This window comes from Strigops habroptila, chromosome 12 (assembly GCF_004027225.2).
Source record: "Strigops habroptila isolate Jane chromosome 12, bStrHab1.2.pri, whole genome shotgun sequence".
NCBI classification, from domain to species: Eukaryota; Metazoa; Chordata; class Aves; order Psittaciformes; family Psittacidae; genus Strigops; species Strigops habroptila.
Window position 1 is genome coordinate 7,510,899 of NC_044288.2, and position 25,058 is coordinate 7,535,956.

General features: G+C 52.7%; 1 protein-coding gene across 2 annotated transcripts in view; it reads left to right on the forward strand.

Moving 5' to 3' along the window:
* The first annotated feature begins 1,163 nt into the window (after positions 1-1,163).
* Positions 1,164-25,058, forward strand: part of DPYSL3 (dihydropyrimidinase like 3) — a 29,554-nt gene continuing 5,659 nt past the window's right edge. The window contains exons 1-9 of one of the 2 annotated variants that reach the window (XM_030504065.1): positions 1,164-1,611; positions 17,246-17,334; positions 18,915-19,099; positions 20,128-20,292; positions 20,389-20,450; positions 20,579-20,659; positions 21,214-21,282; positions 23,678-23,798; positions 24,616-24,772. In XM_030504065.1, coding sequence (XP_030359925.1) covers positions 1,324-1,611; positions 17,246-17,334; positions 18,915-19,099; positions 20,128-20,292; positions 20,389-20,450; positions 20,579-20,659; positions 21,214-21,282; positions 23,678-23,798; positions 24,616-24,772 — 1,217 coding nt within the window. In that variant the 5' untranslated portion in view covers positions 1,164-1,323. Of the gene's footprint in view, positions 1,612-11,032; positions 11,226-17,245; positions 17,335-18,914; positions 19,100-20,127; positions 20,293-20,388; positions 20,451-20,578; positions 20,660-21,213; positions 21,283-23,677; positions 23,799-24,615; positions 24,773-25,058 lie in introns of those variants that run through there. The other variant, XM_030504066.1, reaches the window with a different exon arrangement.

Consider the following 25,058-nt stretch of genomic DNA (forward strand, 5'->3'; position numbering starts at 1 on the left):
AGAGAAAGTAAGGGTAGACACTGCCCAGTGTTTTACTCCACTGTGTAACACAACGCTGCCACTCATCCAAGTTTGCTGACATGCACTGTTTATATTTAGTGCATCATCTTTTCTAACCCTTCAGACCTGAATAATTAGTTAAAAATTCAAGGTCCTGTAGATTGTTCCACCCAGGTGGAGAAAAAAGGGACAGAGTTAATGACACTGGTACAAGCCCAGTTACAAAAGCAGACCGCTTCCCAGAACGCAAAAGGAAGGAAACGATCCCAAACCGCTTCCTCCCTCATAACTTCCAGCCTCTGCCAGCCAGTGCTCACAGACTCCCCCTTAGCCATAATCACAGGGTCATTGTTCTCCGTGACCAGTCAGGCTCCGTGTGGATTTTTCCTTAAGGGAGGACCACTGGTCCTCGGAGGACAGGCAGAGACAATGGCACTGCTTTGTGTTCACAAAAATGTTGGGAAAACTGTGACGGACAATATCTTGAAACACAAATGTGTGGTGTGAGAAACTGCTTGACAGGATGTGAGCCCAGGTACTATGTACATTTGTTCTATATTTAAAAAAAAAAAAAAAGAGCACTTGGAAAAGGAATTTTAGGTCAAAACTCCACTTTCGGTGCTCTGTGATGTATTTCACAGGCTGCTGCTACCCCGGCCGTCAGCGTATTTAAGACTCTCCCCGGCTATCCCTCTGTCCTTTGGGCCTCCTACACTTCTGAAGTGAAGTTGCAACGGAGTTCTCAAAGCAACGCCTTGACTCTGCCACTACATGGAGCTTGCTTGTGCACCGTGCCCGCTAGTGTCTGCACGGCAGGAGCACGCGTGCACATGCACAGGTAAAGCTTCGGCTGTGACCCGCCTGACGAGCGCTGCCCGGGACCACGTCTGCGGCACCACGAGGGCCTTGCGGGGGCAAAGCCTCACGACCGCGCCAAGCCGCCGCCTTCGCGCCCAAGCCAAGAGCAAGGCGCTCCCGTGTCCTGTCGGTGCCCGGTCTCTGCCCCGAGAGGCTGCAGACACGTACCGGGACCGCGGCTGGAGACTCCTCTCCGCGGCGACCCCCCGGCCTCGGCCCCGGCCCCGGCCCGCCCCGCCCCGCCCGCACCCTGGGGGCGGCTGCGGCCCGGGCGGGGCGGGGCGGGTCTCTGCTCACGTCTGGTCCCGCCCGTGCACGTGGCGTGTGCGCGCCGGGCCCAGGCTCCGCCAGGCAACCCCCGCGCAGGCAGCGGAACGGGATCGGCCGCGCTGCGGCGGAGCCCCGCGCCCCGGTGACCGGCCCCGCCCCGCGCACGCAGACCCGGCCCGTCCCGTCGCGGCGGGCATGGCGGCGGGCGGGCGGCGCGGCGGCGAGGAGCTGCCGGTGTACCTGGCGCGACCCGGCGCGCCGGCGGCGCCGCGGCAGAAGCGCGGCGGGCTCTTCTGCAGCGTTGAGGGAGCCTTCGAGAGCAAGACCCTGGACTTCGGCGCGCTGCGCGTAGGGCAGCGCCGCGCCCCGCCGCCCGCCTGCCCCAACCCGGATCCCGGCCCCGGCCCCGACCCGGCCACCGCCGACCTCAGCGCAGCCCCCGAGGAGGGGCGGCTTCAGGACCTGGCTCCCGCGGATGACACGGTAGGGGCCGGCGGGACGGGTGCGGCGGGCGCAGGACCCGGCGCCGAGGCTCGGGCTGTGGCGGGGCCTCTCTGGACCCCGGGGCGCTGCCCACGGGCGGGGCTCGGCCACCTCTGGCCCCGGGGCCGGTCCCGCAGGAGCCGCGGGCGGTGCGGGCGACGGGCCCCGCTCCGGCTGCCGGGGCATAGCTCCAGCCACCGCTGGCGAGAAGGGAGGCGGGGAAGCAGGCAGGCAGGCAGGGCAGACCGGCCTCGCTGCCGTCTGCCGGTGTGCGAAGCTCCTGCCCTCGGGGCGCGTTGTCCGCGATTCCCTGCCCGGTCCGCGGCCCCTCACAGCGTTACCGGGAGCGGTAAAGCTGAGTGCTAGAGCGGCTGACTGGGCTTATTGCAGTTGCTCGTTCTATACTTGAATTAAAGAATACCTGCTCCCCTACCCCCAGACCAACGGAGGATTTGGAGCTGTAACTCCAAACAGGCAGATCCGTATCTCACACTGACACGACTCCGAAGCACCACCCCAGAGGCGGGGGACATCCCATTGATTTGGAAGTGGCATTACTGAAGGTGTCATCAGGCACAAAGTTTCTCAGGTTGTGCTGAAGGTAGTGAACAGATACATCAGCTCCACAGCACAGATCCTCTTGCTTTTTGGTTCTGGTCCCGTTTACACCAGTGTAAGTTTGGCTGGGAGATGGTGAAGTTAATGATGTTGGGTGAACTCCTCATTTGGGGGGTCAGCGTGCTGGTTGCTCAAAATGGGCAGGGGAGGCCATGCTGGCCGGTGGTCAATGAGCTCATCTGGGACTGAACTTTGCAGTAAACAGTTGTCTGGTTTCCAGGGGCGAACAGGGCAAATTCATAAACCCCATTTTTAAAAATGGAAGCAAAAATCACTGAGGTAAATAGTGAGCCTGCAGCTTAGCCTGAAGGGAGTGATGGGTGTCCTGGGGGCTTGTGTCCGGAGTGTGAACCTTGATAAAGTATGTGACCTGGAGGACCCACCTCGCCAGCCTGATGGGAGCAGCAGCACTGAAATGCAGTGACTTAGCCTGTTTTGGTTTTGGGGAAAAGAATCAACTGTCTTTAATGTCTGCATCTTCTGTAGGAACTCCCAGCTAGGCAGCGGTCGTGGTTTCTTCACTGCGCTTTAATTTCTTCAGCCTCTGCTCTCTGGTTTCTTACTGGCGCATTGTTTGGTTCTCATTTTTGAGCTTTGCTCCTTTACAGCCTGTTTTAGAGTCAGGAACAAAGTTAACATTATTCCTCTCAGTACCAACCTTGTCCACATGGTTTGAAGAGCAGCTGCAGAACTGACCACTGCATCAACAGTTTTATGCTGCTGCTGCTTGGAAAAGAAACAGACCCTCAGCCTGTCTGCAGGCTTTGCTACGAGCTTTGCTTTGTTAGCCTTACCAAAAATTTGAAACAGTCTTGTTCCCTTTTAAGGTCTTATGTAGATTTTTATCTCTGGAGTTTTCTAGCAGAGGTTTTCCTTCAACAGCCCCTCTCTTCCTGATGATTTCTACTCCTAGATTTCTTCCTCTGAGGCCTTCTACCAGATAAGCATCAGGATCCAAACCCTTTTTATCTGCATGCCTTGCCTAAGAAGGGGGGAGGCTTCATAGATGGGTTCTTGTGTGTACGTGGCTGGAAGGAATCCTATGACTTGCTGCTGCAACTTTCAAGTTCAGGAGCGTCCCAAAGCATGGCAGTCCCGGTGGGAAGTGTGCTCCATGCACACCGAGGCACGCTGTGTGCCGACTTCTGCTGAACCGTGCAGATTCAGAGCACACAAAGGCTCTTTTGTCAGGGCAAATTGAACCTCTTTGAATAATTTCACAGATTAAGAAAGAGAGAGAGAGGTTAAATCATCTACCCTTGACCAAGAAACTTATTAGGGAAGCTGAAAGAAAGAGACTTGCCTGCACACAGGGCAGCAGACAGAGATGTATCTCCTCATTTTTGCAGTGAGCAGTCTCTTGGAAGCCCCACAGACCAACACACCTTTTCTTTCTTTATTTTTTTTTTTTCTTCGTAATGGCATTAATTGCAATTAAAATGCTGGCTGTTCCGCAGGAAGAAACTGCAGTGTGTAGCTGCCTGGTGGTAACATGTGAGATAAATCAACCCGCCAGTGTAAGACAGGCCCAGGCAGATGATTCAACCTCACTTTGCTGTATCACCAGGTCTATTGGAAGAGCAAACCCTGAGCTGTGGGTTCGGGCACAGCAAAGCTGTGGTTATGCTGCACAAGGGGTATGGCTCAGGTCAGTCAGGTGCCTGCTTGGCTTCACCACCAGGAACTTGAGCTTTGCCGGCTGGTGCAGGGACAGAGCGGGTGATGGGTCGCTGGGGCCCAGCCCGGGCCGGTGCTGGAGGGCCCTGGCTGCAGAGGCTCTGCCTGCGCGGGCAGACGGGCTCTGGGACTCGGCTGCATTCCAGTGCCCGGTCCTGGCACAGGGCTCACCCAACCAAGATGTGACTTTCAGGAGGCTGCTTTCCCTGGCATGAGTTTCTGCTGCAGCAAGGGTAGTTGTTGCAGAGTACTTGAGATGTGGAGGAACAGTGTTGGGGGGCTGGATTCTGCTCTGATCTGAACTGTTTTGCAGAGACCTTATTTAACAAGAGCTGTTTAACTCAGTGCAGGTTTCCCTCAGTAACAGCCTGTGTGGACTTTCCTTGTGAGGTTTTCCTGCAGTTTTCCTTGAGAGCTGCCATGCCTTTTGTCTAACTGGAGTGGATTACTTCATTAAAATGAAGTCAAAGAGAGTTTCTCTGTAGGTCACAGACAAACCTTCTGAATTCCTGTGGTAAGGATGTTCACAGAGGGCTAGTAATGTGTGAATAGGTACTGGAGAGCCGCACCACTAGGCATCTGCAAGGGAAACATGGCTTACAGAGCAGGGAAGGAGCTTTATGCTCTGTGCTCAGTGCCTGGGAAGAAGGTACAGCAGCAGTCTGTGGTAGCCTCCCCCATGTACCTCCTTGCTGCCCAGCCATGCAGGCCCTGGTTTTTCATCCTCCTGCTGAGCAGCACAGGCAGGAACGCTGCCTTGTTGCGCTCACCCCCAGACGCTGCGTCCCGTCCCGCTGCGTGGTTCTGCAGTGAAGTCGTCATTGCCAAGGCAACTGGCTGTGGTCCCACAAACATGGGATTGCAGCAGCCTCGCGGCGGGCTGGGGCAGCTCCATCAGTCTGGTGCCCCGGAGGAGGAGGAGCAGGAGCCAGGAGCCTGAGGGAAACTACTGGGCTGCGAAAGCTGGCGAGGGGTCTGTCCCCTCCCGAGGACCTGCGTCAGCCCGTCCTTGGCTTTCTCCTGGGTAGACGTGCCCCATCATCTCCAGCTGCGTGACACCCCCAGATCCGGTGTGATAGATCCTGGAGACACAGGGGGCTGCCTCAAGTGGAGAACAAGGCTTGAACTGACTCAATCCTCTCTTAGTTTTTCTGACACGTGTAAAATGTGCTCTGACTTCAGCATTCAGCATTTTTTGTTTCCATTGCCAGTAATTTATAGCAGAAACACCAAGCCAACTGCAGCCTTTTCCTCATGGGTGAACTTAGCGTGATCTAAAGTTGCAGTTGTGCGCTGCCTTTTTGCACAGTTCTTCCAAAATCTTCCATTTGTGAAAGAGATCATAAAGCACTTGGATAGCATCAGTTCATAACCTCAGTATCACCCCATTCAGCAGAGAGCTCAGGTTTCTGTTTTGGTTTTACTTTTTTTTTTTTTAAGAGAAGAATTTGGAGTTACATTATTTTGGTATTTCTGCAAACAATAGGAACAAACCCAAGCCACAGGACTAGTTCCCACAATGCAAATGAAACAGTGAAACCTGTAATAATTCACAGAGTTTGATGATAAATACTCTGATCTTTATTGAAAAAAATCCCACTCATTTTTGTGTTGTGTGTTGGGTTTTTTTTTTTTTGGTTTTTTTTTGTTAAATAAGAAATCTGATGCCTGAACCACAACAGCAAGAGGTCAGTTCTTTGGCTGTTCCTGCTGGGATACACATTAGTGCCAGCAGTTATGCAGAACTGCAGTTTGATAAACCACGCTCTGTGTGAGAAGACACAGATTTCATGGGAGTTATGCAGTAGGGCCACTTTTATAAAGAAATTGGAGTCAGTTGAAGAGTTCTCGCTTGCTGCAAAGAGCTTTTATGTTACCAGCAATCTCACCCTAACGGAAATAGTTTGATTTACCTTGTGGGAACAGTCCTTGGTGTCCTTCCTCCCATGTTCCTGGCTCCGGTGGTGAAGGCTACACAACTGGCTGCTCTAGTGTCGGTAGTGCTGGAGCCAGGAGCTGGCTGCAGACCTGGGCACTGTGGTGGCACTGGGCTTGTGCTGCCACTGTGGTTGTTACTCCAGGTGGTGATTTTCAGCCTTCGTGAAGCAGATCTCCCCTCTCTGAAGGGGCAGGGCACTGGATAGGCAGGCTGGCATGACCTGCAGGATAAGCATTTCCGCTGGTGCCTTTCTTTTGTGTTGTGACCGCGGGGAACAGCATTTAGAGGGCTTCTGGCTGGTGGTTTAGAAGGGGCTTGTGTGCAGGGTAAGGAAAGAGTTCTTTTCTATGCCTGTGGTAGGGTTTTAATGCTCTTTATCTCCACAAAATGATACTCCAAAAGATTCTTTATTTAAAATAAAAAGTCAGTGATATTGTTTCTCCACATTTAACAACTAATAATAGATCCTAGCTATGGAACATTTTATGGGAGCAATGGGGCATCACCAAGCATGCCATGAAGTATGTAAACGATAAACCAGATTCTTTAGCAATAGCCCATTGCAGCAGGTTGGAAGAGGTGATGCTTCTTTGAATACTGTGTATTTTTTCTGAGATTACTTCTCTCTTGAGCACAAACCCTCAGTGGGCTCACCCAGTGTGCTGGCGGGGGATGCCACAAGAACACCCACAGCAGGACGTGGCATCCGAGATGCAGCAGCTTCTCTCCCCTGAAGTGGTTCTGGCCGATGAAGCCCAGCAGGGTACGAGGGGTTCCTGTCCCCACCAAGTTGCTGGCTTTAGGACGAGGGGCAGAAGCGAAGGGCTGATCCCCAGGCGTCTGTGGTCCTGGCAGAGGTGCCGCAGAGATGTCACCAGGAGCCTGCTGGCAGGTAGTGTTCTATCTGCAAACATGCTCTGGGAGCCAAACTACATGAGCCACTTGGACATTTCTTCTTGTTCTTGCAAATCTGTGTGACTTCTGAGATGCCCATTTTAGGAAAGAAAGGAAAACTGTAAAAGATTCTGGGAAGCAGCTAAACTTTTTGAGCTTTGCAAGGCAAGACTCACTGGTTTCTCACTTGGAAAAGGCTTTGGTGTGTTGGAAACTCCTCTAAGCATTTTTTTATGAACGTAGTTGAAAGTGTCAAATGCAAACTTCAGTAGGTTTAAATTGAAATTAAACATTTCAGTTTGTGGTTTGGCCACAGCAAAACAGTTGGCTCTGACCAAACTAATCTTTTCCTTTTTATCTAAGATGTCAGTGCCTTCAACAGGACAGAATAGCCCCAGCTGACTAGGTGGATACAGCTCCACAGGGAAACTGTATGGGGCTTAGAGGGAGGGTGTGTGAATTGTTTAGTGGAAAGCTTTATGCTTCTGTGTTAGATGCAACTCTTCTCCCAGTAATCACTAGTGACCTGGAAAGAGAGGTACAGCATGAGTGGAGGTGACAGTGATGCTGTGAATGCCAGCTGGGGAGGAACGATCCCAACATGACCTTCAGGACTCAGAGATGTGATCCGGGAATGACAAAAAGAGATTCAGCTCTGAAAAGCAGAAGGAAACAGACCTACAGAAGGACTGTGAAATGTAGATGCCATTGCAAATGGCACGAAAACAAGAAGATTTCGTGATGAGACCCAGAAAGTAATTTCATATGTGTGGCCTACTCTCAGAGGTTTATGGCATGTGCAAAGCTGGTCACTGATGGTCAGCCCTAATCCCAGGAAAACCATGGTGGAGACAAGCTAGAGCTGCGCTTGCTCTGTCTCTTTTCCTTGGGTGAAAGCTTTCCCTACACAGACCCTTCCACTGTCACCTCTGCCACGAGGTGGAAGGCCAGAGAAGGTTGATTTTTCTGGCTGAGGAGCAGTTGCTATGGATCTCTGGAGGAAATGGGAGGAAGAAACACAAAACAAACATGCCAGCATCCTTCCTGGAGACAGGGATGAGAAGCTGGAAAATATATCTGGACCTTGGCTCATTCAGCTGGGCTGACTCTCGGCTGTGGGTTGGATCCAGCAGCATCTTTCCCATTGCTCTGCTGGGAACAGCTGAACTCCATTTTACAGCACACGGATTTGGATCCAGTAACGGGTGGTTTCCATTCAGTGATGGGGGAGAAGAAGTGATGCTGAGCAGAGAGCCCAGACCTTTCTAGTCCTTGCTTCGCATGTTAAAGGGTGGCGAGACAGGTGCCTGTATTTCATGGACTTGGGCTGGCCTGTCCCGTGCTCTGAGGGATTGAGTCACTTCATTGGAATCAGATGTTCTTGTGTAACCAAAGCTCATCTCATGGGGGGAGCTAAGTGTGAAGTGGAAGCCATCTCTCCCCCAGCTTGGCATTAGCATTTTGGGGTGAGTGCCTCCCCTAACCCAGGCACATCCATCCCAGCAGTTACAGAAGCAGCTGCCTGCAGTGGTAGCAGGTATCTCCCACAGGTTGGTGCTCTGTGCCCTTGTTCCCATTGCAATGGGCAGCACAAGGTCCAGATAGCTTGCTGCTCTGTCTGGGTGCTGGTGTGGCCACAGGCGTTGTGGATGTGCAGGGATCTCTGCTGTGTATAGGGATGTCCTCACTCTGTGCTTGGGCACCTCCCAAGGCCCTATCGCAGCTGTGGTCCGGCAGCCTGGGTAGCTGCTGTGCCTGGAAGTGTTGGGTAGCTGCTGCTTTGTCAGTCATCCCCAGAGTGCTGCCTGCAGGCTGCCCCATGTTGTACAGAGTGGGTCACAGGGCCTGTGTTTTTGCTAGGATGAGGTAAAGCGAGTTCAAATTGCACAAGAAAGATTCACAGAAGTTCTGTGTCAGTGAAGAACGGAAGCAAGAGGAGGTACCTTTCACATCATGGTGAAATAGCTGAGCCTAGTAAAAATCCTGCTTTTCAACACACCTATTGAAGAAGTGAGGAGAGACCTGAATTTGGCTCAAACCTTAACCGTCTTGTCAGGACTGATGTATGAGGGAGTGGGGAGAGGGCAGAAGGGGCTGTTACCATCATCGATGCAGCACATGTTCTGGTCCCATGTGAGAAAAGAGCTGTTCCGCCATTGTAAGCTGCACTTGCCCCTGCACGTGGCATGAGTCTGGATGTGTTTGTGGGTGGGGTTTGGGTCAGTTTTCAGCCTAGGTTGGCTCTTCTGAGGCTTGGAGAAGGCGGGCTGTCACCTGGGAAAGGAGCCACGAAGCAGGGACTGGGGGCTTGGACTGGAGGGAGTGAGAGGAAGGCCGCGGAATGGTAATGAAATGGGCATGCCACTGCGCTGCAGCTCTCATGCCTTTCCAGGAACTGGAGGGAGTCATCATCCACTGGAGCTGGCAGGGGATAACGTGCTCCTGTACCCATTATGAGCTGGAAGAGTGTTGCATTTTAAAATAAGTTTCAATTTGACCATGCTTCTTGTTGAGAATGTTTTGAAAGCACACGAGTAATGTCTCATTCATGCACCTGGAGAGGTCCTATGGAAAAAAATCCCCTCTTTGTCCATTTTGAATGTTTTGGGCCCAGGCAGCACAGCAGTGATTTTGTGTGAGCGTCACGTAGCGACAGGAGGAAGCACATCTCTGGCAAAAAAGAGGTCGAAGTCACCGTGGTTTGCCCGACATTCAGGGGGGCTTGCAGCACTGTCTGAGTGCTCAAAGATAGCAACATCTGTCGCTCATAGTCATTTATCTATTAGTAGCTAATTAACTGCTACTGTTCCTGTTACTGATCAAAGTAACATGGTGCCACTCAGCATGGGGATACTCTTAAACTTGCTGGGGGAAATGGGTGATGAGGTTTCAGAAGGTTTGGCAATAGGCATTGAGGGTTCTTCTCACGTTCCACCCTCAGCCAGTCTAATTTCAGTAGAGACCAGGACCTGTTCTTGAAGCATCGCAGCAGCATGGCAGAACAGTTCAGTCTGGTGCCTTCCCTCCTCCCCACATGCTTCTCGGTTGCAGGGGCTCCGGCACAGTGCTGTGGACACCTCTGCCCGTGGATCCCCAGGGTGGGGAGGCTTCAGCCCATCTCTTGCCAGCTGCTGGGTGCAGGAGCTGGGGAAAGGGAGGCAGTGGGTCCAGCTGCGCCATGCAGACCTTGCAAGTTTGCAGATACTCTCCTAGTCCTGGCAGTAATAAGGTAATATTCTTGAGAAGCTGCTTACTTTCGCTTTAAGCTGGTGAAAACTTTCTGGGTTTAGAATAAATACGTATCCAGTAAAAACTTTTCTAAGAGCTTCAGCACACACAGAATAACAAACTCGGTGGAGTAGCCTTGGGCTGGATCACTGGGCTAATGGAGGCATCAAGCTTGTGTAAGGGAGGGCTGCCACACCAAGCTGTGTACTTAGACCCTTCAGCAAAGGAGAATGTATAATTGATGCCATGGAGTGTGACCCCACAGCAGAGCAGCACTCCGGATGGGCCATGCGGCCCATCACTCAATTGAGAGCTTTGTAGCAAAAGGTGGCTGCAGTGTCAGGGATGTGCTATGAAGGTTGCTTTGCTTGTGCACATGTTTGGTGAGCAGAGTGCTTTTTGGATTCCTGCATGCTACCACAAACCACAGTTATGTTGTAGTTTGTAAAACAAACTGAGGGGAGGGTTGGGTGTTGATCATCTGGGTCAGGATGCTAGAAAAGAGCTAGAAGTTGCCCTGTGTGCCACCTTGGCTAGTGGATGACATGATTTGTCTGTCTCGGCACACTCTGAATACTTGTGACAGTGCCACGCTTTTAAACCTTCCCACCTGGATCACAAGTGCTTGGTGCTGCCAGCACTCGTAGTGTTCCACAGGACACAGGAATTCCCAGGGGGCAGACGCGTGGTGCATTTTCTACTTTTTAAATCTTTCCAATTCTTGTGGCTTGTGACTCAAGGTTGAGGGTGACCCTCGTGCCGCAGGACCAAGAGCCCCGTTCTCTCCTTCGCTGTGACCACATGGGAAGGTGTCAGCTCGCGCCGAGCCGTTTGGTGCCTGCTCCCCGGTCGCCGTCGCTGCACCCGGGTGGCAGACCCGGCCCCTCCGGGTGACCCCTCCGCAGCCACCCCGAGCCCCAGGCTTCCCCGGCGGAGGAGCCGGGGCCTGGCGACGGGGCTCGGCCCGGTGACCGGTGCCGGCTGCGTGCTGGGCCGTACCTGGTGCGGCGAGCGGAGCCCGGAGCCCCGGTACCCGCCGCACCGGCAGCGGTGCCCGGTGTCGAGGTGCCCCCTGGCGGCCGCGGGCGGCGCTGTGGGCGGGGCGGGGCGGGCGGTGTCCCCGGTGGCGGCGGGCACGGCGGGCTCGGGCTTGCCTTTGTGCGGAGCCGGCGCGGAGGGCAGCGCAGGCGGCGTTGGGCCGGGCCGGGCAGGCAGCGCCATGTCGTACCAGGGCAAGAAGAACATCCCGCGCATCACGGTGGGTGCCGCGGGCGGGGCGGGACGGGCTGCGCGGGGACGCTGCCGGTGCCGGAGCGCCCCGCGGGCCGGGGTCGGTGCCCGTCGGGGCGCGACGGCGGCGCCGCGCAGACAAAGAGCCGCCGCCCGCGCAGGTGTCCCGGCGCCGCCGGTGGACCCGGGCTGCGCTCGCCTGCGCCACGCCGGTATCAGCCCTGGGGAGACCTTCTGCGGCGGATGGTGCCTGGCGGCGCCCGCTCCCGGAGCACTGCCCGCGGACCCGCCGGGAGCGACCCGCCTCAACGCAGAGCGCCCCGGCGGGCGCGGTGGCGGCCCCGCAAACCCACCGTGCGGGCGGGCTCCCTCCGAGCGGGCCCGGGCTGTCCGCAGGGCGTTCCTGCGCGGTGCCAGCCGGAGCTGCCCCCGGTGCTGCCGCATCAGGTGCGGCGGGCGGCGCGGGGACCGCACCACCGCAGCCCGGCCGCGGGGCGCTGTCCGGCATCTTCGCTTCGGAGGCGCGGGGAGCCCGGTCCCGGGGCCAGCGCTGCCGCTCCGGGGCTTCCGTGCCTCCCGCGGCAGCTGCAGCAGCTCCCCGGCCCCCCCAGAGGAGGCTGCACCGGGCTTTCTTCTGGGAGAGCGGGCAGGGCTTTCGTTTTGCTGGTGGCTTGTTCCTGGCTTCATACGGCTCCTGATTGTCCTCCTGAGGGCGGCTTTGGCCCCTTGGAGAAAAAGGAAAATCAAAGCACCCTGGTTTCATTATTCTTTTTAATGTACAAATGGGAACAGAAATGCTCCCGAGAAGCACAAAGATCGTTGACGCTGTAAAGAGAAATTCCTTTGTCAACCCAGATTCAGTTGCTTTAATAAGCAATATTGCCACATTGCACATCTTGCCTTTCCTGTATCCTTAGACCACCATGACGACACGGACATTGCTGCTGCGGGTGGGATTTCCCTTATTCTCTGGGGCGTCTCTACAAGGACCTTTATGTTATTAGGCTTTACTGATACGCAGGGCTTGTTCTTGCTCCTCTGGGATCTGGCAGGAACTTTCTTACCTCAGTGGTAACAAAATCTCTCAGGTTGCTTTATTTCTCCCCATTAAATCCTTTCCTCAGCCTGCTGAAGCTCAACACACTGTGGGTGAGTGGTGTCTGTGGAGCTGATGTTACAGATAGCTCTCTTCTGACTCCTGCAGCTTGGTGGCCAGTTTGGGGACTCGATTTCCCTGTTCTGCAGCATTATCATGTCCTGGTTGGGATGGAGAAGATGGCTCAAGAATTCTGGTCAAATGACCCATGTGCCCTGAACCCACCTTTTGAGGCCCAGGGAAGCCATGAAGTGAAGTCAGGTGTCTCTGTTTTAGATGGAATGGCAGAAAGAATCTCTCAGATATGGTGTCTCTCCTGGAACAAAGCCTCTTCTGTCCCTTTCTGCAGTTGGTGCCCCCCTGGCATTCATTTGGACTGTTTATTCCTCCTGGAGGTTTCTAACCGCAGAAATCTGTTCTTTGCACGTCAGGACGCATTGCGACTTCTGGCCGGTGGTAGAGTGTCGGCTAAGCTGCCCTTGTTAGGAGGGAGATTTTAGGGACTGTAATGTGCCATTAGGGTATAAGATATCTGAGAAACCTTTAAAGCTTCACAGCTGGGGGGAAGTCTGGCACATAGCTCACCTGTACATCTTAAAGCTGATAGTGCTGAGGCAGTGACCAAGCCTGCAAATGAAGGGAGCCCTGGTTTTACCAAAAAACTGTTAACAAAGCTATTGGTTGAATCAAAATTGCCCCGTCTTTGTGGTTTGGTCACCCTATCGAGGTAGACTGGAGTTCCCATGTGTTTTCTGGGTGTGAGCCATGCCTATCCTGTTCAACTACCTGTCACAGCCCATGAGTGGCAACTCTGAGGTGTCTCTGGCACCCCTAAAACCAATGAGGTTCCGCGTGAGGATCTAGCATTGGTGTTGGGTGCAAGTGGGGAGAAAGCTTCAGTAACTGACTAGGCAGATGTTGGCAATCTGGCAGCCATCAATATGGCATTTCTTGCATGCCCACAGGCCCGTGGGGGATCACTGAGTTGTAGCTGGCGGCTGCCGTCAATCCCTGTGATTCCAGCCAGGGTTTTTTCCATGCTATTGTGTGGTGCATTAGTAAGGAGGAGACATCCAGCTACTGATGAAACACCGTTGCAATTAGTGTCTCTTATTTTACAAGGGAAAGAATAGTAAGGCCATACACCTGCTTCCATGCTACCCTCATTATACTCTGGTACTTTGCAAACAAGGTGAGTCCTATTCTGAGTGGTTTCATAGCCTTCTGGAAGCTGCAGCCTCCCTTCTGCAGCATCACACTGAGAAATGTTAACAGACCTCCTGATCGTTTGGGATCTCAATTGACCGGATGGTGCTTAAGAGCATCAGGAGCAGAGTGTGGGCATGAGGGAATGGGCAATGGTTTTGAAAGCTTGGTCCCAAATACCAACAGGCAAAGAGACAGGGAGTGTTCAGCAAAAAGGCTTCCCAGCAGAGCTGGGGTGCTGGTGGTGATCCTGCCAGGCTTTGGCAGGGCTGTGCTGGAAGATGCTTCCAGGCTTGGCCTTGTGGGGCAGCACCTGGGCCTGCAGAAATGGATGTTCAGGAAAGGTACCACCACACTGATGACAAATGGGCTGTCGCTGGCTGCGTGGAGACTTGTTGGGGCACAGTCAGGGGCTGAGCTGGAGCTGAGGTGCCCTGCAGAGGCTTCTGCCAGGCTGGGAGGAAAGGTGCTGCCTGCTGAGCCTCCGAGGGTGTCTCCATCTGCTAACAATGGCTGATGACACAGCCTGATACTGGCTGGCAGGAAGATGTGGTGGTTGTGGAGGCTCACAAATGAGCCCTGGCAGGGGGAACAGTGCATTTATTGTAATCTGAGGCTGCTCTGGCTGCAGAAGCCTGTCTATTAAGTCAGGCTGGTTTCCTTGTAACTGCTTCATTCTCTTCCTTTCTTGTTCCACTGCCTCTGAACGTCTGGGTACACTCCTGAATGATGCCAGGGCCCGTGGATGTGGTGCCATTTGGATTTTACTTATTTTACGTTATATTTCTCCCTCCGTGCTGGGTAGCTGCTGGTGCAGCTCCCTTCTCCCCTGTGGTATGGGGGTGTCTGGCAGCCGGGCTTGGGGCGGCCCCAGGCAGCGCTCGGTCCCCTGAATGAACGCCTTGTTCCAGCTCCAGCATGATGGACCTCACAATTCTGTGTACTAACAGAGCTAGCACTGAGCGGCCCTTCACATCTGCCACAGAATGACCGTTTGTGTTTGTGGGCAGGCACATCTTCTGAGTTCATATTAACAGTTTGTTCCGCAATTGTCAAGTGCTGCAGTTGCCTGGCCCCAAGCCGCCTGTGCCTGTCTCCCTTTGCTTCCCCTCGCCTGGTGTGCAGGGAGAGGCAGGGCAGCATCAGTATTTGCTGGTGCTCCTGTGCGAGTTGGGGAGGTTTAAAGGGTATGGGCAAGACAAAGAAAAAGAAGGAGGCCCAGTCACGTTACTGGATATGAGACCTTTCCCCTCATTGTGTAGGCTAGGTAAAGCCAAGGAGGATCTGCCAGGGCATGGGGGACTGGTTATGTGGGAGAAACTCTGTGTATGAAATATAAAACAGTCTTCTTCCCTGTGTTTGTAACCATGGCCCTCATTCTTCCACAGCTGTTGTCCGGTACTTAGTAGTTGCTTGGTAGTTTCTATCGACATTTCTTATACTGCTACTTAAGTACTCACCATTTGCATCCTTGGGAGCCAGGGCTCAGCTGCCTGCCCGCTGTGACTGACAGGCTGTAAGCAACTGGTTGTGGCCACACTTGGCTTTTTTAGGGGTTTCTGAACTAAAAATCACAGTATCGTTAGTGAGATGACAGTTGGATAGACACAAAAGGAAGGACAAGCGCCCTGTGCTGGGCGAGGAGGAGAACCAGTGGCTTGTCAACAGCATTTCTTGGTGCTTGGGGTCCTCAGCCCCAAGGCTGAGCTTTACCTGGCATGTGCCCATCAGGGAGAGATGCAGGCTGAGAGCTGGCCCAAAGACCTGGCACTTCTGAGCCAGTTCTGTCCTGCCTCAGCTGTACCTGAGGAAAAGAGTTGCACAGAGGGTGGTAATAATGGTTCCCCAGGTCACTAGTCAGTGCTGGTATTTCCATTTGCTGTTTGCGATCTGTTAAAGCTGGCTCTTTAAAGGAGCTGTGCGGGGAGGTTTGTGACCAGCATCGTGCCCTTGCTTCCAGACCTTCCCCCTTAGACACCAAAGTTCTGCTAGACCTCTGTGCTGATGTGTAAGCTTAGGTCAGGGGAAAAGGGGAGCTGACCCCAGGTCTGCTTGTGGGTGGGATGGGAGCAGGGGAACAACTCGACCCTGTGCTTTTCCTGGTGGGAGGCTCAGCTCCCGATGGGCGTTAGGCAGCGCTGAGCAGGGAAGGTAAATCCCAGTTGCTGGCACTCAGGTTGCTGGTCATCGGTACGGCCGTGGGGAGGCCCTTGCCTGGGAAGCAGGAGAGACTGTGGCCTTCCCGCTGCGCCAGTGCTGAGCTGCAGCCACGCCGTGCGTTCTCGTCCTTTCCCCACCCAGTTTCTTTGTCTCCACTGTGAGGATGAGATTGCTGTAAAAACGCACGTGGGTCTTGGGGCTTTGGCTGCTGCAAGCTGCAGGGACGCGGGGGATTCTCTTGCATCCTTCTGTTGCCAGGGAGGAAGCTGCAAATTACCACCACTGTGGTGATACGCCCAGGAATCACCCCGGGGGGGCAGATGAAGAACGAACGCAGGTCCCTGTAGAGGAATTAATTGTGCAAGAGCTTCACAGGGTGAGGCTGGTGTGTGAGCCCTGCTGAAGGCTCCTGTCAGCCCTGGTGCAGGCTTGCACTGTGGAAGGGGGGTGTAGTCACATGCCAAAACCTGGGCTTTGGGCACCAGGGGGGAGCTCAGAGGAAAATTAGGGGAGCTTGAGAGCTGGAGGGTTGTTGGAGGCGTTTTAAGCAGTCAGGAAGGCTGTATTCTCTGGAGCAGCACAAGGAGCTTATGTCACCTGCATACATGGTAGCCCTGTGTGCGATGGGGCTGTTTGCCCCTGTACTGCCTGCAGCTGGGATTTGGGCTTGTGTGTGTGGAGGTAGAAGAGCAGCACCTTGACCTTCCCTGTTCCTCAGGACAGTGTCTGTTCCCCACAAGACAGTGCCCATTTTCTTCCATCAGTGCATGCTGGGTTGCCCAGGTCCACAAATGTGAATGCAGAAGAGCATAGAGGAGTTCTGGTCTGGGTGCTCCTCTGCTGTCCGGCTGCATTCCTCTGGAGAAGGCTGCTGGCCACTTAGGTCAGTAGAAAGGAGAACAGAGGAGGTGGTAAATGATGAGATGGGAACGCAGTTCAGTGCCTTCTGGGTCTTGTGTAGAGCTGTGATATTGTGAAATGCTTCAGAATGGCTGCCCTGAGCGTTGTAGTGAAGGGACAGGTCCCAACAGCAGATTCATCATCTTCAGGGCTGCCCGTCCTGTTGGTGGTCTTTGCAAGGGGGTAACAGATGAGATACTAGCTATGTTCCTTAATGCAACTTACTTTGTGTGGTATTTGGATAAAATAAGGGCTATTTTATCCAAAATAAGGACTTGCCCTTAGTAACAAACTTTCTCTAAATACAGGTGTATTTAGAGCTGTATTTCTCTAAATACTGGCTTGAGCTGCCTGCAGATTTATGTGCATAATGACCTGGTGTAGGCGGCTTTTGACTTTTCTCTGTGTATTTTATGGAAGCATCTTTGCTGTGTCTCCAGTGACTCTCCTGTCTGTTCATTCTGCCTCGGATGTGTTTCTGGCAGCACCTGTTCCACTCAGAAGCAGCCCTGAGGATTGAAAAAGTCATAGTCTTGCTCTTGTTCTGTTGTTTCAAGTGTCAGTACAGATGTGAAGTTTCTGCTGCCTGATGCTGTAGGACAGCACCCAAGGAGGGCACTGCATTGGCTGCTGAGGAGTGTCTGTATTCTCTGCTACTGACAACTGCTGTGTCCTTTCCTTCGCAGAGTGATCGTCTCCTTATTAAAGGAGGGAGAATAGTCAATGATGACCAGTCATTCTATGCTGACATCTATATGGAGGATGGCCTCATAAAGTAAGTATGGGACTTCTGTTATCTCCATCTCCCCTTAAACTGGCTGCAGATTGATGTTTGTTTTGGCTTTTTGTGGATGTGGTCTGTACCCAACTTGCCAGCCACTAAAACTTGATAGCCCTGGGTACCTCTGCTTAGAGGCTGAGCTCTCTGCAGTGTGTGTGAGCATGTATGTGATTGCCTGGCATGTTTACATACAAAGTCCAGTGACTGAATTGCAGTTGGGCTGGTGACTTCGTGATACAGCGTCCATTGTGCAAAGTGGGACTGTATTTTTATGAGGCTGTTTTTAGCTGGTGGATGAGAGTATTTGTGCCCAGGCAGGGATCAGAGCCAGCTTCAGGTCTTGCTATGGCACAGACTTTTTGGGTAACCTCGGGCAAATCTCTTAGCCTCATCTGCAGCCTGGAAGTCTCAGAATTTCATTGCCTTGGAACCAAAATACTCTTACAAGTGAATTCTGGTAAGAATACAGCAAGCAGTTTAAATCTTTTGGTGATGATTCATCTCAATAGAAGCAGTGGAAAGAGCTGCTGGTTTATTGCTGTGAGGACACTGGAGTGAGCAGCTCTGTCCACAGAACTTCTGTAATTCTAAGGAAAAAATAAAACCAGCCCTGCAAATTGGCTAGAGTTGAATGAAATGCGTAAATGGAATTTGCTCCTCATTTACCTCCCCGGTGTGCCAAAGAAATCAGAAGTTTTCCACCAAAATCAACTTTACTTTTATCTTGATTTATCAGGGAAGACTGAGGAAGGCTTCATGAAAATAGGATTTCTGTAAGAAGAGATTTGAAGGCTGAGTGCTACATATGGACAGATAAAGGGATTGAGGGGGCAGGGGGCTGAATGGAGTCCCTGAGGTTTGGGTGACCTGGCCTGCAGGAGGGCTGGGTATGTCTGGGGAGGAGACTGTCATGTGCTAGAACAGTACAAACCCCAAAGGACTATAATGGTATTTTAGGTTACAAGTAGATGTATACTGGAACTTTTCAGGTTTCCTCTTTTCTGAAGGTATTTTTAGGTGCTTGGGATTTTAGCTGCCTTCACTGCAGTGTGGCCCTGCTGATAGCAAAGATGTCTTTCAGGGGCATCAAGGAGACAACATGAGAGGGGAGGTCTTTCTCTGTAAGTAAGCCTTAGACTTGAGCCTTACTTAAGATGGGCAGAAGGACAAGGGAAAGGAGACACGAGGGGTGCAGATTACTGGAAGCAGGGCTGGTGGTGTGTTTTGTGGGCATGCATCCTGGGTGAACACGTAGGACTGCTACCCCAACCCAGTGCCCGCCCCAGACAGCAGGTACCATCACAGACACCACCAGAGCAGTCAGACAGATGGCAGCTGCCCCTGCACTATGCAAAACATAGGTTTAAGCAAGCCAGACAACCCTGCATTTTGCTGCAGAGTGAGGTGGTGTCACGCTGCTGGCTCCTGCAAGCCCAGGTCTGGTGTGGGATGGAGCGGGGCGCTTCTGCTGGCTGTGGTCTTGACCTGGCTGCTCCCCAGCCAACCGTTCTCTGGTTATGTTGTGGCTGGTTTTCCTTCACGTGTGCCTCACCATCTTGGTATGATCTCATCAGGCAGATTGGAGACAATCTGATTGTCCCTGGAGGGGTCAAAACCATAGAAGCCAATGGGAAGATGGTGATCCCTGGAGGAATCGATGTCCACACTCACCTGCAGATGCCATACAAGGGGATGACAGCGGTGGATGATTTCTTCCAAGGAACGAAGGCAGCCCTCGCTGGTGGAACCACCATGATCAGTGAGTGTAGCAGCAGGTCCTGTACATGGCAGCACCCAGCACTCTTGGAATATTGCCCAGTTATTTCTTTTTCTCTTTGCTTTTCTCAGATGTTTTTGTTTTGAAGGTCCATGGCATTGTGCTTATCTTTTCTGTGCTCTCTGACAATGCAGTTTAGAGAGCGAGGATTGGGATGAATCTTTGGGATCCTTAGTAATAGTGAAACGGCAGGCAAGAGGTTTGCATAGGGCCCCTTGCCCTTGCAGATCCTGTGTTCTGCATTGCTTCGTTGTCTGCAGCCACTGGTGCCCTGGGACCCTCAAAAAGGAACAATGGCATAGCTTTTTTCTCCTGTTAAATAAAAATAGGGCAGCATGATGCTCAGATGACTCTGAGCAGAGGAACAGAGCAGTGTCCTGGCATCCTCCACTGCTTGCAAATAAACAGTGCTAACAAAAAAGGAAAGGGAATTCTGAGGTTCTTCCCTGGAGAAGGACATGGTGCATGGGTTTGAGATCTGGATTTTAGTGCTGTGCAGTGGTCACAGGTATGTGCACTGCAGGGTTTCTTAGGATGCAGGAGCAACTGTTGATCCTTCCAGTAAAGGATGGTGCTTCTTGTCCTCCCCCCACTAGCTTTTCTTCCCCCTGGGGCCCAAAAAATAACTGTGTGCAATGTGCTGTGGCAGGGCATGGGGATTGCATGGTGGGCCATAGGAAGTGCATTAGTGTTGCAGCATGGAAGGAGGCTGTGTGTTAATGGGGTGGGAGTGGGGGTGAGGAAGGACAAGGCCCTTCAGCTGATTTCTCAGCAGAAGCCTGTAAAAGCCCCTGGTCCCATGCCAGAGGCCATTAAGCAAAGTGTCCGTGTGCTTCTCTGCCAATAAATGCACTTGGAGGAGCCCATGCGAATCGTGGAGGTGATGGGGACCTCTTGGGAGCAGCCCCGGAGCTGCGGGGGAGGCAAGCGGGGATCGTGGAGGTGTGCGGGGCCTGGCGGGGTGGCCGTGGGGAGCCCTCGCCCAGCCCTGCCCCGCTGTGCTGCTGCAGTGGACCACGTGGTGCCGGACCCCGAGTCCAGCCTGGCCGAGACGCTGGAGCGGTGGCGGGAATGGGCCGACGGGAACGCCTGCTGTGACTACGCGCTGCATGTGGACATCCCGCGCTGGAGCGACCGCGTCCGGCAGGAGCTGCACACCATGGTCCAGGAGAAAGGTTTGGCTCCCGCTGCCCACCACTCCGGGTACCTGAGCAGGACCCTGGGGAGCAAGAGCCCCACTCAGCCCTCTCTCCTCTCTGCTCTGCCCCTAGGAGTTAACTCCTTCATGGTGTACATGGCCTACAAGGATTTGTACCAGATGTCGAACACTGAGGTGAGACCTCACTTGTCACCTTGTGCAAGGGGCAGCGGGGGGGACGGCAGCCATGTGGGCGCAGGGGCCATGCACAGCCCAGGGCAGTCACTCTGCTCCTTAGTCATTTTTCCTTATCTCTTTTTTAGCTGTATGAGATATTCAGCTGCCTGGCAGAGTTGGGTGCCATAGCTCAAGTTCATGCTGAAAATGGGGATATAATTGCGCAGGTAACAAACTCCTCTTCTGGTATGCAGGGACTGAAAATCTATCCCAGGCAGATTTGGTGTGGGGCGTTAGCAAAATGACTCTAAAGCTGCACAGTTGTCTTTTGCAAGGTGATCTCTTTGCTGCTCAGCAGCAGTATCAAATTGACCAAGATTTTCTACTGTATTTGTGCATAAGCGAATCTGAAATAATGAATTAGCAATTATCTAGATAGAAGAGAGTGCCATCACATACGGTATGCTCACTCCAACCACAGCTCTTTTTCAGTGTGGAGAGGCAGAGACCTTTGTCTTGCACATAATCAGCTAAGAGAGCTGAAGTGTATTGAAAAGTGCCATGGCAAGAGAGGAATTTTCTCCCTGCTGTAAGCAGGCAGCCAGCTGATGGAGCGGGATTTGCAAGGGCATTGTTGCAAAGGATGTGGTTTGGTCTTCACATGGGTATTCTGGACACGGGGTGTCCCGAGGGAAGAGGTCAACACAAGAGGAATCTGTTTTAATGTGTGGCTGATAGTTTCATAGTCTTATGACATCCCTCTGTCCTTTCCATGTCCCAGGAACAAACCAGGATGTTGGAGATGGGAATAACTGGCCCCGAGGGCCATGTGCTGAGCAGACCTGAGGAGGTAAGATGGCAAAGGGCGGTACCACTGAAGAGCTTCCCTTGTAAGTACAGGCATTGCAAACGTTTTTCAGTCTTGTTTGAATCTCCCAGCAGACACAAGGGCTTCTGAGTCTCCCAGAATTAATCAGTCAACAGAACGGTCTATATGGCTGTAGCAGCATTTGGGGCTGGTTTGGGGGCATCTGTCTTGTGTAGGTGACTCCACGGGTATGAGAGGCCTGAGAAGAATCAAACAGTGAGTTTTAGTTCCTCTGTAAATTCACTGTTGATGTCTGTCAGAGTGCTGACAGATTCCAGCCTCTTCCTGTTTAATCTCTGCTTAGGGTCTAAAGTGTGTTTCAAAATCAGACAGACAAAGCCATTGGTGGAAGCCGTGGGAGGGAAGGAGAGGGGAAATTCCCTGGTTACAAATCTTTGTCAAGACACTAATTAGATTACTTCTAATTTTAGCTATCAGGGTATTTTTCTGTTTGGTCCATTAATCTGAGTTGAGTCTAATTTCACGTAGGTTTTCTTGAGCTAGCTCCCTGCTGAGAGGTGCTTTTAACTTTCCACAGCACATGAAAGAAGAAAATAGGAATTTGGTACAACAGCAAAGCTGAGCAGGGGAGCACAGGGACAGATTTGTACTTCAGTGTCTGCTGGAAATAAAATCAGTTAGCTTAAATTAAAAGTGCAAGAAGTTGACTGTTTTATGGCTGGTAACAACATATATAGCCTAGTGTAATACAGTGCTTATTCTCTTCAAAGTATGAAAGTGTAAAGCATTTTCCTGTACAGGGAAGAGACTTAATGTGAAATACAGCCGACCAGAGTCCCTGTGTGTGTAAACTGCCATTTATTTCTATGGCTCTAGGCCTGTTGCCACTAGTTGGCAAGCTAGCCCACAATTATGAGGTGCTGTGGTTGTGCCAGGATTTGAGAACTGTCCTATTATCCTAAGACAGCACTGCGGTTCTCATCCAAAGCTGGTAAAACATTGTTGAATGTTTGATCTTGGAATGCCATTAATGCATAAGGCAACTGAGAACAGTGCAAGAACGCTGTAGATATCTGTTCAGCCAAATCCAGGTCTCACTGCCTTTTGAAATAAACAGTGTCCTTCTTCCAGAACATACTCTACCTGAGAAAATGTTAGCTACAGCACAAATATCCCTGCTACTCCCCATAAAACCTGCAGGTCGATGAAAAGCACTGGGAAAATGGTCCATAGGTCCGTGGGTTTGCTCTGTCCCACGAAGACCTCAGTGGGGATTAAAGACAAACTCTTCTATCAGGTGATGGTAGTGATTTGGTAGGGCAGGATGGTGCTGCTAGAGGTAAGTAACCTGCTGTGAAGGGTATTCAGTGATGGCTCTTTGCTTCTGTCCACACGTTAAACTCTGCCAAATACTGAAGTCCATAACTGTGTGCTGATAAAAATGTTTTCTTGTATACATTTCTGTTCAAAGAGCCTTTAAGCAGAAGAGAAAAACCTCTTTCTCTGTGCAGCAAATAGGCCTGCAGAAGTAAAGGAGGTGTCTGGGTGTGTGTGTGTCTGGGTGCAGTGTTCTGCTGCTCCTGCACTGGGAGAGTTCAGCTTACACGGCCGGCTGCCTGCCCACAGGCCGTCACTGCATTCCCTGGAGCTGGCTGTCCTGGCCTCCCCTGGGAGCTGGCTGGTTGGTACACTGGCTTTTTAAGGCTTCTGTTTTGAACTTTCTCATGCTGAAGCTAGAAGCCAAACTGTAGAGCAAACACTTGGAGAACCTCTGGGGTTGAGCTCAGGCTGAGCATGGGCTGATGTAAGAGTCCAAAGATATCCTTCGTGATGGAAACCTGCCCTCTGCTAACAGCAGGGCGGTGAAGCAGGGGCAGGTGTCAGCGGGCTGGGCTGAGCAGCAGCAGCATCGCAGGACAGCCAGACCCTGATGTGAACAGCCTGGCAGAGCAGAGCCTGTAGTACCCCAGGCAGAGGCATGGTGACGTCTGGTTAACCTGCAGCCGCAGGAAAGCCTGGAGCAGTGAGTGGTCGCAAGGGCCAGCCCCTTTCTCTGCCTGATGTCAGGCTGTGAGCTGCGCTGTCAGGCGTGGGCAGCAATCCCTCTGGCTGCCGGGAGAGCTGGAAGCAGGCAGTGGAAAAACCAGCAGATGCAGCTCGGCGCTGGGCCCTGCGCACAGTCCAGGCAGCACTCCCTGGCTGAGCATCATGTGGCTGTAGCCTGCGGGTTGGGCCAGTCGTAGGGAGACTGCAGCTTCCCCCCTCAGGTCTCCCTGATTAACCTGCCTTTGGGGAGTCAAGGTTAAGAGCGAGGCCACAGGGTGCTGGCAGCAATCCATGGTGTGCTGAGAGGAGCAGGGGCTCCTCCCTGCCCACCCAGTGCTCCTCTGCAGCCATGTGCCATTCTCTCTTCCAGCTGGAAGCAGAAGCTGTCTTCCGGGCCATCACTATTGCCAGCCAGACCAACTGTCCTCTCTATGTGACTAAAGTGATGAGCAAAAGTGCTGCTGACCTCATCTCGCAAGCCAGAAAAAAAGGTGAGTGGCAGCTGGTGTTGCACACAGCCTTGCTATTGCCACTGGGACCTGGACATCTGGGTTAAGTTGTCCCCCTGTCCTTACAGTTCTTTTGCCTTGAGTGCAGTCCAGTGCTTCCCCTGCTGCTGGGGAGCAGTTCAGAGATTTACCTGACTTGTGAAGGGCATGGGGACACTGCACCAGGCCACATGGAGCCATCTCCTGTTGTCATATTTGGTAACATCAACAAGTGGGTCATAGGTAGGAGCAATGCTTTGAACATCAAAGTTTGTCTGCAGCTGTGAAGGGCTCTCTGAGGAGGCTTGTCCAATCCACGTGCAAGTGGTTTGAGCTGCTGCATTTAACTCTGGCCTCCCTTTGAAATGCTGGCCCTTCAGAGGTGTCTGGGTGCCTGTTCAGGTGGCTGGTGGCTCCATTTGTCATTCTGTCTCACAGAAGCACTTGCTCAGGCTGTAGAGTGTGTTTGGAAAGAAAACCACAGTTTCTCAGTCCCCACACTAGTTTATCAGTGTGACAAGCCCTGCTCCACAAAAAACTCATGGTCACCACCCGCTGCCCTCTCCTCTGTCCCTGGAGTGGGCACTGGAAGGTGAGTGAGGAACAGGAGAGGAGGACGAGCTTGCCAGCTCTTCAGTGGCACGTGGTCAATATGTACGAGGGCTAAGGGAGGAAGAATGCACAGGAGATTACAATGAAGGACATTGTCAGAGCTTTGGTTGTTGGCCTGGCATGGGTTCAGTGTTGGGCTGCATTGTTGTCTGCCTGTCTGTGTGCTTCCAGGCTCCACCAGAACTGTCCTTTCTGTCCCCCTTTCCAGGCAATGTGGTGTTTGGTGAGCCGATCACGGCCAGCCTCGGGACCGACGGGACGCACTACTGGAGCAAGAACTGGGCCAAGGCTGCAGCATTTGTGGTCTCTCCCCCTCTGAGCCCAGACCCAACAACTCCTGACTATATCAACTCCCTTCTGGCCAGGTGAGTGACAGCTCTGCTGAGTGATGCGGAAAGAAGTGAACTCTGGCCTTGGGTAGGGAAGCAAGAGGTTAGGGAGTGTAGACCTTAGTTCAACAAAGACCGCTTCACTGTAGGTATTTAATGAGCTGACTGATGGAATAGCTTTGACTCGGAGTCGTGGTGGCTTACCCCAGGGAGCAGAAGGACGACAGGGGAGACACCATAAGTTTAACATCAGTAATGAGAAAAATACCAGGGCAAGTAGTCATGAATGATTTTAAATGCCCTGAAGAAGGCAAAGAAACGA